We start from the raw sequence: 16,908 nt of genomic DNA, 5'->3' as shown, positions 1-16,908 counted from the left end.
CTGCCGAGCGTCCTTGCCCAGCGGCGTCACTTCCCCTTCCCGCCGAGGCGGTGACGTCAGGGCACCTGTGCGTCCCCTGCGTATCCCGGGCGCCATGGCAACGGGGCGGTGGCGGTGACGTAGTCCTGTCGGAGAGCTGCACTGTGACATCAGGGTGCGGCAACCGAGCTCCCTGCCCCCCCCCCCCGGCAGGCCCCAGAGGCCCCGCGGCCCCCAGGCTCATCCCAGCCCTTCCGCCTGCGGGTTACTCAGAGGCGCTTTTTCTAATTCAACCTTACAAGGGATTTGTCTTTTTTTTTTTTTAGGTTAAACTACTTCGCAGGCCCAAGCGTCCTTGCGTCACACAGGCCCTGCTCAAAAAGCCTGGTGCGTATTTACACCAAGAGGCGACAGGCAGAACAAGCGGGAGATCTGCGTCGGTGCTCGGACAACAGAAATCACCCCAGACAGGCAGACAGAGCGCGCGCTTAGTTGTCCAGAGCCTGGAAATAAATGGTGGTATGAAAATGGGGTAAAAAAAAAAAAATCAGGAAAAAAAAAAATGGCCTTCAGCAAGCTGCTATTCAGCCCCGCCAGTTTTTAGCCCTTGTATTCTGAGAATAACAGTGAAAACGGAGCCCACATTACGATGTTTGATACTTTATTAGCTGTCTATACTTCCTTATAAATACCTGCGATATTGGAAATGTCACCACTACACTGAAGTAGTAAGTTATTAAAACACATTCTGAAAACAGCATACAGACCAAAATGGCATCTCCTATTAGCTTTACTCCCACGAGTACGTGGTTTTTTTCTACCTCGAAGTACTGATACTTGTGGAATAATACTTTGTTGACATAACAGAAGAGGCAAACTCCTTGTTTTTGCTTACAGTTTTCCCTCAGGTGCCTTCCATCGCTGAAGACACTTTGTTACTCGCTGTTACCTAATCGATACCCAATTTCCCATTATTCTGCAGGATCAGGAGTGGTCTGCAGGCAGGGCATCCTTACTCAGTGTTTTCCAGCATCAGTCCATGCATCACAGGCTCTGGGTGCGCTGAGCACTCTGGCCTGGTCCTGCAAGGCGTTAATTAAATAGGTATTTCATGTCAAAGGATATAAAATAGTCTTTTAAGACCCGGGTTAGTAAACATGGTTAAAGTTGGAGTTCTGGCCCCACTGGAGTAAATGGGGACATGTCATGGAGTCTGGAGGACAGAGAGCATAGGATAAAGCATAGGATAAAGACCGGAGTTCAGCACACTGCAAGGTTCAGCCCTCTATAGTAAAAAAAGGAGAGAAAACAACTGCCCCTCCTGCAAAATGCAAAGAAAAAGAAATAATTATCCCCTTGCTGAAGCATTCTCCCATTATCCCCTTGCTGAAGCATTCTCCCATGTTATCAGCGTTTGCTTTCTCCAGAGTAAAATCTTGCTGTGCACCTGCTTCCCCGTTGAAGGTATGACTGTTATTAAAAAACCCGCACATTTCTGGTTGAGACCTAATATTTTTCCAATTAAAAAACCCTCCTGAACATCTGATCTCTCCTCTGTGTTCGGCTTTACAAGCACTCTAAACATATGAGCTTCACACAGTATGGGTCAGCCCTTACACATAGTCTTTATGATTTCTGCTTGTGCTGTAACTAAATATGAAAGTTGTTGTGTTACATTTGCCTTCCTGCCACTCTCACTCTGATTACAGCTCTGACCTGCTGACCTACCCTCTGCGCCGAGCCGGGTATCTGTAATGGCGGCTTTCAGCTTCTGCAAAATTTACATTTTTGTTTGCAGCCTCTCCTTTAGCAGCTACTCGGTTCTCTGTCCCCATCCTGGAAAAATGAACCTCATATACAAATTTAGTTCTTCTCCATTTGAGATTTTTTTGCCCGAACACGCTGTTATATGCGTTTGGCCCAAACCGCGAGGGGTGCGGGTCATGGTCATCGCCTTGGGTTAGCAGCCCTCGCGCTGGATCACACCAGCTGGGACTGCGGAGCAGCCACCTGGCTTGCTATAATCCCCCACGTGCAATATGGCTTTTCTTGTCTGATTACTTGTTCTGTATTAAAATCTGCAAATGCTTATCCTGTGGCTTGGTAAATAACTGCCTAAAAAATTGCTTTTCAAGAAGTTTGTCAACTGATTTCATTAGTCTTAAAAAACCAAAATATGTATAAACTCATTGTCCTCACTCAGGAAACAACAGCACCGTTACACGTGACAAAGTCTTACAACGCGTCGTAGAAGGAGTTGCATTGTTCTTCGTTAAAACTCGTCATGTAAATCATAACCTGGAATGCCAACGCAGAGGCCAGACAAGCCAGCATTCCCGGTCCGTGACAATCCTACCATCATCATGTATCCACAGCGAGACTGAACGTGGGAACAAATGAAACTGGAGTGGAACAAAAGCACAAATCAAGCAGAGGTTGTCTACCATCTAGAGATAATAAAGGAACCACTGGCAAACACTTTTTTTCCGGATAGGATCAAACAGCTGGGTTCAAAGGCTCCTACAAACCTTGTCTAATACAGCAGTAAACCTACAGCTGGGTCTTGTAACAGCGACTGTAGATGTAACGTCGATGGTCAGCGATAATCCAGATGCACCCTCTCCCCTAAGCCAGTAAGGACTATTTACAGGAACTTACAAAACTGTCGTAAAGACAACTTACTGCCTTTGTAGGGAAGGAGAAAGAAATCCTTTTTCTGCTGTTTGCTCCTCCTTTTTAAGCCACCTGGGATCTTTTCAAGCCACAGTGGCCAAAACTGTTAATTTGTCGGAAGACCGAGTCACCAGCCTTGTTTCCTCAGTCGGGTCCGTACAGACACACACTCACAGCAACCAGATATGACTGCACTGGCAACAGGACACTAAATAAGGATGTTCCACAGGACAGACCACGGGCTCCCGACGCACACCTACACTCGGGGAGCTCCTGTCCCCCCAGGCTTCTCCCGCCTCTCCCCGTGCCAGCGTCCGAGGGTCAGTGGGGTATTGCTTGTCGAAGCCATGGCGAGCCGGTGGCGGTGCCGAGCGCGTTAGCTCTCACAGCCGGCGCCGTTCATGGGAACCTTGGACACGGCAGGGCAGTTGCTCCGGAAAGCGTCGAGGTCCTCGGTGGTGGTGGCTTCGGGGCCGGCGGTCCCTGTCCCCTGGGGCAGGCAGGCGCCCCGGGGACCCCCCTGGCTGCGCCCACTGCGGGAGCAGTCGTGGTGCCCGTGGTTGCCCAAGCGGCTGGAAGCCACCACGGCTTTCATGGCAGCCTGTTGCAAAGGCACAGCGGCGTGAGCAGTTATTAGCACGTGTTTGGCAGACTTCTCCCATTTGATGCCATTCCCAATGCACTCGAGCCCCCGGAAGGTGCAGAAGGGGAGACAGCACCCACTCCTTCAGCCGTGCTGAGCTGCGAAGCACAGCCCTTTGCCTCGGACAAGGCTTTTCCCAGCAGCAGCTGCCTCCACGGGCAGCTCAGCTGCTGCTCCCCGGGGACGCAGCTGCGCAAGGAGCCGCTCCGTCGTCCTTCACCCCCCTCCCCGAGCCAGCCCCCCAAGCTGCCACGTGTCGCTGAACATTTATCTGCTCGGGGCAGGGGATCCTTAAAACCCAGCGACAGCAGCTCTCGGTGGCCCCAGCCATTTCCATGAGGGGACGCAAACACGAGCCACCCCTGGGGGTTAACAGGGCTTTTTCACCTCACCTTCAGTTTCCGCCTGGCGTTAAATTCCTGCAGTTTCTTCTGCGTGCTGTCCATGTGAGCAAATTTAGCAGCTTTCCCGGTGACCCAGGGATGCTCCAGAGCCTGGTAAACGGTCAGTCTCTTCTGGGGGTCCAAGACAATCAATTTTCTGACCTGTAACCAACAAAAAGGCTTCCTTTGTCAAAAGACCCTAGTTTTGTTATTTCACAAGCTTTGACCCGAAGGCTTCATACTTGGGCAGCCCCGAGCCCCAGCGCTGGCTCTCACCAAATCCTTGGCATTGAGGGAAACTTCATCCCACCACGGGGACACGAACTCGTAGTCGCAGGTGAGGATGCGGCTGTACATGTACTGGTCCCCTCGCGGGTCGAAGAAGGGCTCGAAGCCACAGAGCCTGCGAGGAGAAAGGAGGTTTCCCGGCTGCTCGTGGTGGGCTGAGGTGGAGTAAACCGTCTTGCCGCCGCGGTTTCACCGCCTGCGGGGCCCCGGCGGCATTACTCACAGGATGTAGGTGATGACGCCCACGGACCACATATCCACTTCAGGGCCGTACGGGCACCCGTGGAGGATTTCGGGGGCTGGAAGTAGAATTTGGGGTTCAAATGCACGGGTTTGGGGAGCTCCCAGCAGCGTGGCCACGGTGGGAACCGCGCAGCGGAGGAAACACCTCCTGGGCACCAGCAGCGTCTCCTGAGCCCAGCGCAGCCGTCAGCCATCCCTGCACTGAGCTGTGCGCAGCCTCAGGCAGGGAGCAGCCCCACCTGGGTCTTCCCCCGCCGCCCCCAGCTCTTCCCTCCACTCACCACAGTAACCTGGTGTCCCGCAGACGGTTTTCATGGTGTCCTGTTCATCCACGATCTTGGAGAGCCCGAAGTCACCTTGGAGGGACAGAGAGGGGAGCAGTGCTGCCGTCAGGGAGAGGGACTGTTAACCCCCCCCTCCTGCCACGACCCCCAGGCCCCCTGGCAAACCTACCGATTTTAAGGGGAGCGTCGGGGGACAGGTCTGCGTAGAGCAGGTTCTCTGGCTTCAGGTCACGGTGGACGACTCCGTTTTCGTGCAAATACTACAGAGAGAGAGAGAAAGCGGGGATGGGGGAAGGAAGGGAAGGGGCAGGGGAAGCCCCGTCTGCCTTGGACAGAATTCGGGAGGAGGCAGCAGCGATCTAGGACCCGGCACAAACATGGACCAAATCACCCGACTAGTCCTTTGGAAACACCCGACACCTGTGGTGCCAGAGCTGCCGGCACGGCTGTAGGGGCACGGTAAGGACGTTTCCCATTATTAGTTTCCATTTTTAAACCCTCCCGTTGCCATAGAAACCCCATCTCCAGTGGACCTGTGATGCAGAGCAGCACTGACCTTCCTCCCTTCTCTCCTTCATCCCCTCCAAACGTGGATCAGAAGAGGCACCTCCGCCTTCAGAAGGCCAAGGGCGAGTGGGCAAACGCCTTTCCCCAGGGATATTTGGGATGGGTGTAGCTCCCAATGCCTCTCCCCAGGGATATTTGGAATGGGTACAGCTCTGGATGCCTCACCCCAGGGGTACCTGGGGGGGTGCAGCCCCTGCAGCAACACCCCTGAACCACACAGGGGACTTCCTTGCCAGGCCATCCCCAGGGGCTGCGGGGGGGACGACGGATGGACACATGCTGGGGGCAAGTTACCGAAACAGCTTCCAGTATTTGCTTGACCACGTGGGCCGCGTCCCGCTCGCTGTAGAAACCCCTCTCCACAATCCTGCGGGCAGACGGGGTCAGTGTGGCAGCGCGCTGCCCCGCATGGACCCCCCCCTCACCCTCCATCCCCCAACCACAGTGTGCATCAGCCCCCTCCATCCTCATCCTCCCACCATCAGGGTGGTGGGATTTGTCCCCCCTCATTAGGAGCTGGGATGGGGATCGTGGGGCTGGGCATACCTGTCGAAGAGCTCTCCTCCCGTCACCAGCTCCAGGACGAGCGCGATCTCAGAGGGCGTCTCGAAGATCTCCTTCAGCTTGATCTGAAAGGGACAACGGGAGGGATGCAGATGCAGAGGCTGGCTGTGCTGGGAGGAGCACACAATCACCGGGCTGCCAGGGCGTAAGGGGTTTACTGGGGCAACCAGCACTTTTCCCTCCTTGCCTTTTTATTTGTTTGAACGTGACGTTTTTAACTGTTTGCCACAGCCCTGCTCGCTTAGTTGTGCATTAAAGATGATGCTGGGAATGGGAAGAGACAGGCACGTGGTGCCTTTATCCTCTTCATGTCTCCAAGCTTGTTAGCCAGAAGAGGAGCTGACTGAAAGCTTTTTAATTTCACAGCTTCGTCAGCCACGCTGGCACCTTGGGCACCTCTGTCCAGCCCCGCGGCGTGGGAGCGATCTGTGGCAAAGCCCTGCCCTCACCCCTCCTGGGACGGATTCTGCACATCTGCATTTGCAGGGATGCAGGTGAGATGCACAGAGCCCTGAGGGGCCAAAGCCACCTCTGGAACTGGGGTGCTGGGACCTCATGGCCACTTTTGGAAGTGTCCCTTGGACCATTTTGCAGCAGAAGAGGCACTAAACAAACTGGTTTTCTCCTGATTTTTGTTTTTTAGCTCCCACACAAGGTGAGTTTGTCTGCATGAGACCTTTGTGCCACTGCAGCAAATCTGGAATTAACAGGTCTCTCTTAAAACTACGTCAAAATGCAATTTTTTTATTTTTTTAATGGAAAACAGAGAATTTCATGCTTCTTAAGACTTTTGTGACACTGCGAATTTCATGGGGCTTTAATCATTACCTTCATAGGCTGGGTGACAAGCCGTGATACCCCGCAGGGTGAGAGACACTATGTGGCAGCTTATTGCATTATAATAATACACGGAAGCACTATAATTTTCCTATTAACTTCAAAAGTTTACAATCCTATTATCATCCGCTGTTGAGGTTGGTGCTGAACGACAGCGAGCACATAGACAGCACCAGCGTAAATAATGAAATGGAGCATCTCTTCTTCAAAAATCACTTGAACTTGGGAGTGAGCAGAACCCTACAGAAAACTCAGTGATTTAAATATTAAAACTGTCTGCCTGGTTCCTCCTCCACATCTCCGTGGTGCTGCTGCCTGGAGAGTGAAGGAGGAGGGAGGGCAGAAATTGAATTTTCTGTTGCATTTCTGATAACACATCAGAGAGGAGCCTCTACCCATCCCTGGACAGTATCACCTGAGCATCCTCCTGGGGTGCTCCGAGGGGGCAATCCCCATCCCGGCTGTTGTCCCTGCATCTGCCCAAATGTCCTGGGGTGGGGAAAGCACCCGATTGCCCCAAAACACTGAAACATCCCGACACCCAAGGCAGGCCCATGCTGAGCTGGCTCAGGGGCTTAGGGATGCCCCGGCTCCAGCGTGTTTGCCCCCACCATCCCCATTTTTAGGATGTTTTTGACTTCTCTCAGCTTTATCTCTTTGCATCAAGGTTTTGGATGGTGGCAGGTGGGCAGGACATCCCCGCTGGGCTCCTCCAGAGAGCAAAGCCTTATCGTTCCAAGGGCAGTTGATATGGGCTGGGCTGGAAGCAGCCGTGCCCAGGGTTTTTAGTGCTGCTGAAAAAAAAAAGGCAGCTTGGGTAGCAGCAGCCAGCAGCAAGGCAATGTCCTGGTGATGTCCCGGCCACAAAAAAAAATCAACTGGAGAGGGGTCTGTCGCACCCCTGCAGAGCCAGCACTCAGCACCGTGGTGGCAGCAGCTGCCAGGTGGCTTTTTGTGTTATTTCTTTAACTCAGGTCATCTCCGCGATGCTTTTGCAATTTGCTGGTGGAACTAAGCAGCCGGGAATAAGCCTTTTTGGCAGGTGGAAGGACGGGGGCACAGAGCCCCTGAGCCCCCTGCCATTGCAGAGGGGCCGACACGGTGGCCCCGGCTCTGCTGACACCGGCGGTGATTAGATCCGCTCCTGGGCGTTGCAAATCGTTCCAGCCGAGCTGCCGTTATCCCCCAAGCGCTGAGCAAGAGAAACGGCGGCCGGCCGCGCCGGGACGCAGCACCCAGCACCCGCAGCCCCGTCCTCCCCTTTTATCTCCCCTTGCAGGATTCATTACAGATGGGTAATTTTCTGTGGTATTCATTTGATCTCCTCGATGGAAATTGCTTACCAAATGGAAATCTCAGGCCAGGGGACAGGGGGGAGGATGGGGGGGCCCCGGCCCTTGATATCGGAGCTGGGAAGCTCAAAGGCACTGCAAGGACCAGGAGTTTCATGCGGCAGCAAGCAGGGAGTCACTGTGCCATGGCGAGGACTGGGCATCTGGAGCCTGTCTGCAAGGCAGGGAGGGGACGTGGCGTGCAGGCAGGGTTTCCCATGGGGTGATGGGTTCATCCTTCACCGAGACAGGATGAGGACAAGGACATCCCAGCCCTTCCCTCGGCACTGCCGGGCTGCCCGTGAGCAGAGTTAAGGGGAGAGCTGCCCTCATCAGCCACACCGACCCAACACAAAGGGAGCTGCGAGCTGTGCCATGAGGGTCGTACTCACAATATTGGGGTGCGAGAGCCGCAGCAGGACCCCGATCTCCGTCCTCACGATCTTTTTGTCGATCTAGAAAGCAGAGACCACGCAGAGGCGGTGTTACCTGTGCTGCCAGGTCTGCGTCTGGCCCCCCGCCATGCAGAGACACCCCCCCATTGCTCCCTGCCGGTTCCCATGTCTGTCCCAGGGCCCATTTCCTCAGCAGCAGCAAAATGCACCCAGTACCCCCCCCAGCCTGCTGAACCCCCAGCCCAAACCCCAGTGCTTTTGTGCATCCGAGACCCCCAGACCTGTGGGAGCGATGCCTGGCTGACAGCCCTCTGCCCGTCCCAGTGCCAAGGTGCTTTGGTAGTGGAGCAGAAACACCCCCCCACACACACCCCCCACCGACACTCACCGTCTTCTTCAGTATCTTGGCAGCGTACGGGGTGCCCGTGCCCTTCTCCTCGCAGCTGTACACCACCGAGGTGGCTCCCCTGCAGGAGGGCAGAGGGTGTGTGAGGTGGCCTGGATATGGCCAGGACAGAGTGGGGGGTCCCGCTCGCCCCATGCCCCCCACCGTGACCTTTGCCAGCGCCACACCCTGGGAAGTCAGCATGCATCCCCTCCTGTGCACCCCCCTCCCCACATCATTTCCAGCTTTCCCGGGTAAAGCCATTTTAATTAAACACGAGTCCTACTGGGGGTTTAAATCCTTAAGCAGCTTTCATGACAGGATGGAGCCTCCCTCTCCCCACTCACGGCCACAAGGACAACCTCAGTGGAGACCGCAGGGACACTGCGAGGGTCCCCATCCCAGCCATGTCCCCAGCAAGGCCATGGCACACAGGACGATCCCGTGCTGCTGCAAAACCTCCCCGCGAGGTTAAACCACTCCAAGTTACAAGAGGGATCGTTCCCATTAAACCCCCAGCAGTGCCCCTCAGCTGCCAGTGATTTTTAGATCTAGTTAATAACGTTTTCTAACCACTGGACGGTGAAATCAACCCATTGCTGCAGGCCATTACAGGGCTCGTTTGCAATTTCATCTTTGCTGCCTGGCTCCTCAGAGCAGATTAATTCTCGCCCCCGAGTAATCGACCACGTTTTATTGCTCTTTGGCTTCACCGTCTTCTGGGACCAAGTTCAGGCTCTGCCTCAAGGTGCAATGGCATGCCCACCTGCCCATGCCCTCGGCCCAGGCAAGCACCGACACCGAAAGGCCAGCCCCGTGCGCCCAGACACCGTCTTTTGCATCAAAATCCCCCCCGAGACCAAAACCAACCCACAGCGTGGCTGCGAGCGACCTTTTGCTGCAGCCCCACATGCTGAATGCCCCGGCGCTGGTGGTGCTCCCTGGGGTGCTCTCTTGAAAGAGAGATTTGCTTTAAAAATGAGTGCGGATTTTGCAACTCATCCGGCTGAACTTGGGAATCGCGTTCCCATGGCAACGGCAGAGCTGGGTACCACAGGGATGCTGCGGGTCCTGGGAATGCTGCGGGGTGAGGAAAACCCGGCAATTCTAGACCTTGGTCATTTTCAAGACATTTGCTTCCTTTTGCTCAACATTTTCTATGAAATTTTAATTTGCAAATAAAAAGTGATTTGGAAACATGCCTCTCAGGCTTGGAGGGGAGAGATGGCTATCACCTTCTTCAGCTCAGGAAAATGGGCAGAAGGCTTCAATTTGAACCAAAATGGCATCACTGCTGCTGCAGCCGCAGCAATAATGTTGTTCCAGCAGGGGAAAAAAAAAAAAGCCACGAGCATCTCCCCTGCCTCCAGCAGCCCTCCCGCAGCAAGGGCTCAGCTCACAGCAGGCACGGTTTCCAAACGCGCCGGATGGATTGCAGCAAACAAGCAGCACTCTGACCTGCCAGCGCCTTTCTGCGTGTGGCAGACGCCTGGTTGTTATCCTGATTTCCCAGCCGGCCTGGGCGCGGGGGCAGGACCCGGCAGCCCCCACTCCTCGTCCCTCCGCCCCCTCGACACGGCTGAATCCCAGCCCGGACCTGGTGCCTCTCGCCCTCCCGCAAGATTTTTCCACACGGACAATTTGCAGCCTGATTCCTGCTGCTAACAGGATCATTTAGAAGCCCTCGGCTCAGCGTTTAGGAGGTGCTGGGGTCACTCCTCGGATGCGGTGCAGCCTGCTGTGCCCGTGGCACGGCACCGACTGCCCCTCACGCGTTCCCAATTATGGCAGCGGCTGGATTCATGCCGGCATTCGCTACGCCCCAGCCCTTCGCCCTGCCAGCCCCAGCAGCCGCTGCTCACTGCTGCTTAAGGCCTCAAATAAATATCCGCAATCAACCTTGACTGCGACAGGAGATAATTGCATTTGCTTTACAGATGAACTGGAAAATGTCGAACAATGGGATTTGCCGAGAGAGCCTGGACCGGTGGCAAGGGCACGTGCAGCCTGCCAAGTGCCAGGGCCGGCCCGTGGGGAGGAGCGAACCCGTGGCCGAGCCGGCACCCCAGCCGGACACTGCTGCCCGTGGCCACGCTGTGACAGCCGAGAGCAGCCCCCAGGCTGCTCTGAGTCACACCTGGGGCACGTAAGGCTGGGTCCTTCCCGCTGGCACGGCAGCACGGCCGGTGGGACGGCCACCCCACACTCCCTCCATCCATCCCCTGTGGCTCCTAAGGCCAGAGCAGGATCCGACCTCGCAGCCTGGCACGGCAGCTTAGGCAGCACCGGTGCACCATGGCAGAGAGGCACTAAGCAAAAGCCACGTGTGGCAAGCAGGCTCCCACCGCCCCGGGTCACATCTTCTGCCTAACGCACTGGGCGTGCAGCCGTGAGTGGACGGCTCCAAGACTGAGGCCAGTTTGATTTAAACCTGGATGCTGAAACCAGGTGGGTGGGTGGATGGATGGATGGGGCTCAGAGCCTGTCCCTCTGTCCTACATCCATCCGTGCAGGGCTGCGTGCTGCCGAGCCCTGGGCTGACACTGGCCATGTCTCAATAAGAAACCTTAAATATCTGCTTTTACCAAAGCTGCTGTTTTTCAGGCTCAGAGGCTCCTCTGCCAATGGAAACCCTACGGATGGCTGGGGCTGGCCCAGCCTGAACCACCACCTCCGAAAACATCTGCTCCAGAGCCAGGGCTTGGCGGGCAGCACTACCTCCTCTCTGCCACGCAGCCCAGAGCCCCCCTCAAACGGGACTGTCAGACTTCCCGCACACAGGTTCCCAGCACCCCCTTGCACCCCCCTGCCCTGGGAAGACTGGGACACCAGCTGCCCCTTGTCACCTGCCCTCCGATCGGGAGCGCTCCCAGCGCAGGAGCTCCTCGGTGCCAGCACTGCCGCTCTTCTCGACCGTACCTGGGAGCAGGGCCTGGGCATCTCTGGGATATGTCATGGCCCCTGGAGCACCGGCAGCCTCCCGGGCCCGTGGGTATTTGGCACCAGCACCGGGCTCCCCCGGACGCTGCACCCCGAGGGGCCCGGCCAGGGCTGGGAAAGGGTCAAGCTGCCGTGGAGGATGGCAGCGCCGGAGCGGTGCGTGCCAGCAGTGAGGGCAAACCCGCCGGGGAAGCAGAGATGGGCACTGCCTTTGGGCAGGTTTAAAACACGTGTCTCCTGTCAGCCCCGGGAAATGACACACAGCACCCACGGGACCTGGCACGCCAGCCCTGATGTCCCCCGACCATGAGGATTTACGGTAGGGCCTCTAATAAATAAGTCGCAAGAGCCTCCACCAAGCAGCTGGTGGCTGCCGAGGCGCCTCCCCTCCAAGGCATCACACACGGGGACGCAACCAGTACCCTCGGCGGGACTTTCTCACTCAGGTGGGACAAATCCAGATCTGGGAATAAATCTACCCTGGGCCCATGTCCCTTCAGCGAGGCTCACGCTGCCTGTCCTTTGCGGGGGGGCTGCTGCGGGAGGGACCCGCCGCAGCCCCATGCCATGCCAGGCTCATCACCCACCTCCCCAAAGCCTTGGGCTGCTCAGGGGGGAGATGGGTCTCGCCACGAGCCCGCTCTCCACCCCAGGGAGTGAGAAACATACAGCTCCACGTCCACAGGGAACCCGGGCCCCATCCTGCAAAACCTCAGTGAGCATTCCTGAAACAACTGCTGCAGCATCACGACAGATCCCGAGCACCAGCTTACATGTGAGGACAGGGTGTCCCTCCATCCCCCCCTCCCATCCATCCCTTCCTCTCCCCACCAGGCCAGTCCCAGCCCCAATCAGGACACATGCCCGTGTAAGGTGGGCTCCTGCCCCCGCCGGCCCCTGCTGACCCCCCCCGGCAGCCGGTACCGTCCCAGCTCGGGGCCCACGACGTAGAAATCTTCCAGGGCCGTCTCACGGTGGGACCCATCGATCCAGTACTCGCTGCCGGTCTTGGAGGAGGGCATGGTGGGCCAGGGGTGGCAAGCTCCCGCCAGCTGCTCGGAAGAAGAGACCCAGACATCGCCGCAGGCCCCCCCCCCCCCCCCCCCCGGCCTTGCTGCCCCCATGCGTGTGAACACCCAGATGGCCCAGCAAAAAACAGTGCTCAGGATTATCGAGCGTGATGAAGTCGCAGCCACAAATCTCCTTCCCACCAGGCACGTACGCTGCCTTTTTGGAGATAATACCCTCCCCGCCTATGTTGTATCCCCCCCAGCTTTTTACACCAGCCCCCCCAACCCCCATTTCCCACCCTATCCCCACCTTTCTGGGGCTACCTCGGCTTTTCAGAGCCCGGCAGGCCAAACGCTGTGCCCGGAGCCCAGGCTCTGCCCCCATGGACTGGCACATTGGGGTGTTTGCACCCCGATTCCTGCGGTCACCCCCCAAAACCACCCCAACACCAAGCACGCCTGCTGATCCCAGGAGCCCACATCCCACCGCGGGGCCCTGCAGCCCCTTGCGCTTTGCAACCCCCTTAATATTGGGGTGGGATTTGGGGAGCCGGCACATACCGTTAGCTGCGACGTCGTTGCGCGGCGAAGCCGTGTCCCCCTCGATTCTGCCTCATCCCCGGCGCGGGCCGGCTGTGCGGAGGGTGGGTGCTGGGTGCGGGGGCCGCTCAGCCCCCCGCACGCCTCGCTGGCTGGCACCGAGCCTGGCTGCAGCCCCCCCCAGGGCCCGGGCTGCCAACCGGTGGGACCCCCCCCCCCCCAGGCTGGTCCCCACTGGGGCGGGGGGGGGGGTGTTAAGGCTCAGCTCCTTGTGGTGCTCCGCAGGGGGCTGAGCAGTGCTGGGGCGTGGGGTGGAGGGATGCAGGGATGGAGGGATGCGGGGACTGAGGGATGCGGGGACGGAGGGATGCGGGGATGGAGGGATGCGGGAACGCAGGGATGGCGGGATGCAGGGATGGCGGGATGCAGGGACGGAGGGATGCAGGGATGGCGGGATGCAGGGACGGAGGGATGCAGGGATGGCGGGGCCCGGGCTGCGGTGCACGGGGACCCTCCCAGGCAGCAGCACCGGCTGCCGCCGCCGTCCCGGCTGGCTCGGCCGTGCCACCCCCCGGCCCGCGGCCGCCACTGCACCGCCAGCCCCGCCGCCCCCCCCGGGGCTCCGGGCTGTGCTCAGCGGTCGGGGGGGGGTGATGGAGGGGGGGTGCAGGGCAGCCCCGGGTCCCCGCCCCACGCTGCAGCCGCTCCCCGGCGCTCGCAGCCCCCAGGCTGGGGCGGGGAGGGGGGGGGGGTACCATGTCGGATCCGGCCGCGCTCCCCGGGGAGCACCCAGCACCCCCTCGGGTGCCGAGGGACCGAGCCTGACCCGCACCGCGGGGAGCACCCACAGTCCTGCACCCACCCGGGGGCTGCGGGGGGGAGAATCCTGGCCCGACCCGGGGAGTACCCACAGCCCTGCACCCACCCGACGGGGGGGGGGGATCCTGGCCCGGCCCGGGGAGCACCCAGAGCCCGGCATACGCCCCCCCCCCCCGGGTCCGGGTCCCGGGGGCTGGATCCTGCCCCGGGGGGAGGACGCGGGCGCTGCCGGGCACGACCGCACGGTGACGCCGTCGCCCGCCGGATGGGAACCGGGGGGGGGGGGGGGGGGGGGCGGGTGAAATAGGGGCGGGAGGGGGGTGAGAGTGGGAGGGGGCAGGGCGGGGCTGAGATTGGGATTGGGGCGGGATTGGGTTGAGGGGCTGAGGGGGGGAATGGGGATGGGAGGGGGGCGTGGCGGGGGGGGATTGGGAGGAGGGGTTGGGGATGGGGGGTGATTGGGGCTGGGGTGGGCTGGGGCCAGGAAGAGGATGGGAACGGCATTGGGGTGGGACTGGGGATGGGAAGGGATGGGAGTGGGGATGGGATGGGATGGGCGTGGGGATGGGGTTGGGATGGGATGGGAGTGGGGATGGGATGGGATGGGATGGGAGTGGGGATGGGGTTGGGATGGGATGGGAGTGGGGACAGGGCCGGGGTGCAGTTGTCCCCGTGGCTGGGGCCCCCCACGCTGTCGGGGAGCCCCGTGGGGTTTTGTGTTTCCCCGCAGCAAAGGGACCCGAGCAGGAGGTTTCTCCTGTTCGTACGTGGGGAGGAAACGAATCCCGGCCCGAGCCCACGGCCGCGGGTCACACCACGCAGGCAGTGTCAGCTCTGACAGCAAAAATGCAGGAGCTGTGCGGGGGGGTGTTCAGCAACACCCTCCATTCCCCCCTCCTTGTCAGTCCTGGCTGGGAACCGGGGCTGCCCTCGCCGCGGGGCCCACCCAGGCGAGAGGGGCTCCTTTTCAACCCTGCTCCTCAAAGCTGCGAGCCAGGAGCTGAGTTTAATGGTTTGTTATTAAAAATTGGAAACAGGGAGAGCATCCCGTGGGGCAGCGACCCTCTGTGTGGGACCGACGGGCAGTGGGGCCCCAGGGATGCTGCACGGCCCCCCCACTGCCACGACTCGGATGGGAGACCCGCATGAAAGGCCCCGCCGTGAAGGTCTCACCGGCACGAAACATTCTCCTTGTAATGGGCTTCCCAAGTATTTATTAGAATATTTTATCATATCTGAGGGAGGCAAGCTCAGCCCTGCTTGATCTAATCTAGTTGCAACTCTCTTTTGAAAGGGATGTTCTTAAAGGGAGTGACCTGTTAAGTGAATAAATTGACTCTGCCTCCGTTTCTCCCTGTCCTGGAATGTTGTGGAGACAAGGGTGGGCTGGAAGAGGCTGGTTTGCATAATTAATATTTATCGCTTCATCCAGTACAAGCACAATCCCCCTGTTCATCCCTAGCCCCAAAAGAGCTGGGGGGGCTGCCTTCGAAGAGCAGAGGCAGCCCCTTTCCTTCAGAAACCTGGTAATTCGCCTCTTAGCGAGGGGACTGCAAACCCACCCCATGGCACCCACAGACACCCACTCTGCCACCCATGGGTGGGCGCTGGATGGAGCGTGGGGCTGGATCCAGCCTGGGCAGCAGGAGATGGGATGGGGCTGTGACAGCAGCCGGGCAGCCCCGGTCCCCTGCACACCCCGGTGCCCCACAAACACGGAGGGGGCTGCCCTTTGCAGCACCCTGTCCCCAACCGGGCCACCACCCCGGGGTGCAGATCCAGCCCCCAGCCTGTGGGAAGGGGCTGGGCTGCACCTCCAGGATCCGGCCCTGGCATCGGGCGAGGTGCCCCGGGAACCGGCCCGTCCTCCCGACGGCTTGGTGGGAAGACGAGGCTGGAGGAAAGCCTCTAGCCTTTTGTCTGCAGGAGAGGAATTAATTATTTTGTTCTCTCATTACACTGGAATAAAATCCATTTTAGAGCAGCATAAATTTAGGTGCCTGAAGTCGCTTTTTTTAACATCCCGGGAAACATTTCTCTCCCTCTCTCGCCCCTTTCCAAATCATTTCTCTCTCATTGCGCAGCCATCGACGTTCCAGATGAAGCACAAGATGGAGGGGCATTAACCAAAGTGTGGTGAAGGGGCTGCACGGGGCACGGATCCTTCCCTGGATGGAGGATGGGAAGGCAAGGCCAGAGCGGGGACCCCCTGAGATCGCCCCCCAACCCCACAAGCTGCCAGCGCTGGGCTGGGGGTCACCGGCAAAGCACAGCCCAGGCAGAGCGGCATCTGGGAACCGTACCCACGAGAGGGGCCGGCCACCGCCTCCCATCGCCGAGCGATGCTCAATTGTTTGGAACATAAAATGGAAATTAATACATACGGTTAAACTCCCCCCGGCATCCCCCCCCCCCCCCCAGCGCCGCTCGCCTTGTTAATTGAATGGCACGAAGCAAATGAGGTCAGAGCTCACTTAAGCCAGACAAGGACACAGAAACACATTGCGCCGCCTGACAGCGAGGCAGGTCTGTCTACCTAGTGATGTTTAGCATTCCTGCCAGGAACCGCTCATTAAAAACCTAAAAGACGGCTTAAGCATCCCATTAGAGACTCTCGTGGTCTGTAGTTCCTTCCCTCGCAGATATGTTTGCGGTGAGAGGCCAGCGAGCGCAGGTAGTGGGGATCAGAGCCGGGCGGTGGGAGGGAGGAGGGATGGGGTTTGGATGCCCGCCGTGGGGCCGCATCCTTCCCCGTCATCAGCAGCGCCGGCCCATGGAGATGTGGGGCCCTTTGGGGTGCTGTGGCAGCATGTGGGGGACCCTCGTGCACCCAGAGCCAGAGGGTAGGAGAGGCAGGGAGAGATGCGGCCAGCTGGGATGCTGCCGGAGCAGAGCAAGCCCTGTGCCTGGGACATGCTGCTGGGGCTGAGCTGGTGCTGCTGGTGATGCCCAGGGGCCCCCCCACCCCATCACCTTCCTCGCACTCTCCCCTCTCTCCAAAGAGATCTCCTCGGCTGGCGTTGCGGG

At 58.7% G+C, this 16,908-nt stretch overlaps 1 protein-coding gene across 1 annotated transcript; it reads right to left on the bottom strand.

Moving 5' to 3' along the window:
* Positions 1 to 623: 623 nt before the first annotated feature.
* Positions 624 to 13,653, bottom strand: LOC115348857 (calcium/calmodulin-dependent protein kinase type IV-like). The gene is made up of 12 exons (XM_030032245.2): positions 13,084 to 13,653; positions 12,437 to 12,564; positions 8,576 to 8,654; positions 8,185 to 8,247; positions 5,607 to 5,689; positions 5,355 to 5,427; positions 4,663 to 4,753; positions 4,491 to 4,565; positions 4,190 to 4,265; positions 3,955 to 4,081; positions 3,688 to 3,840; positions 624 to 3,253 (listed from the first exon to the last, which is right to left on the bottom strand). The coding sequence occupies exons 2-12, from the start codon at positions 12,532 to 12,534 to the stop codon at positions 3,029 to 3,031; spliced, it is 1,143 nt and encodes a 380-aa protein (XP_029888105.1). The 5' UTR covers positions 12,535 to 12,564; positions 13,084 to 13,653; the 3' UTR covers positions 624 to 3,028.
* Positions 13,654 to 16,908: the final 3,255 nt, after the last annotated feature.

Source organism: Aquila chrysaetos, chromosome 12 (genome assembly GCF_900496995.4).
Source record: "Aquila chrysaetos chrysaetos chromosome 12, bAquChr1.4, whole genome shotgun sequence".
Lineage (NCBI taxonomy): Eukaryota > Metazoa > Chordata > Aves > Accipitriformes > Accipitridae > Aquila > Aquila chrysaetos.
The sequence above is the reverse complement of the archived record's forward strand: the minus strand, read 5'-3'. Positions and strand labels throughout refer to the sequence as shown.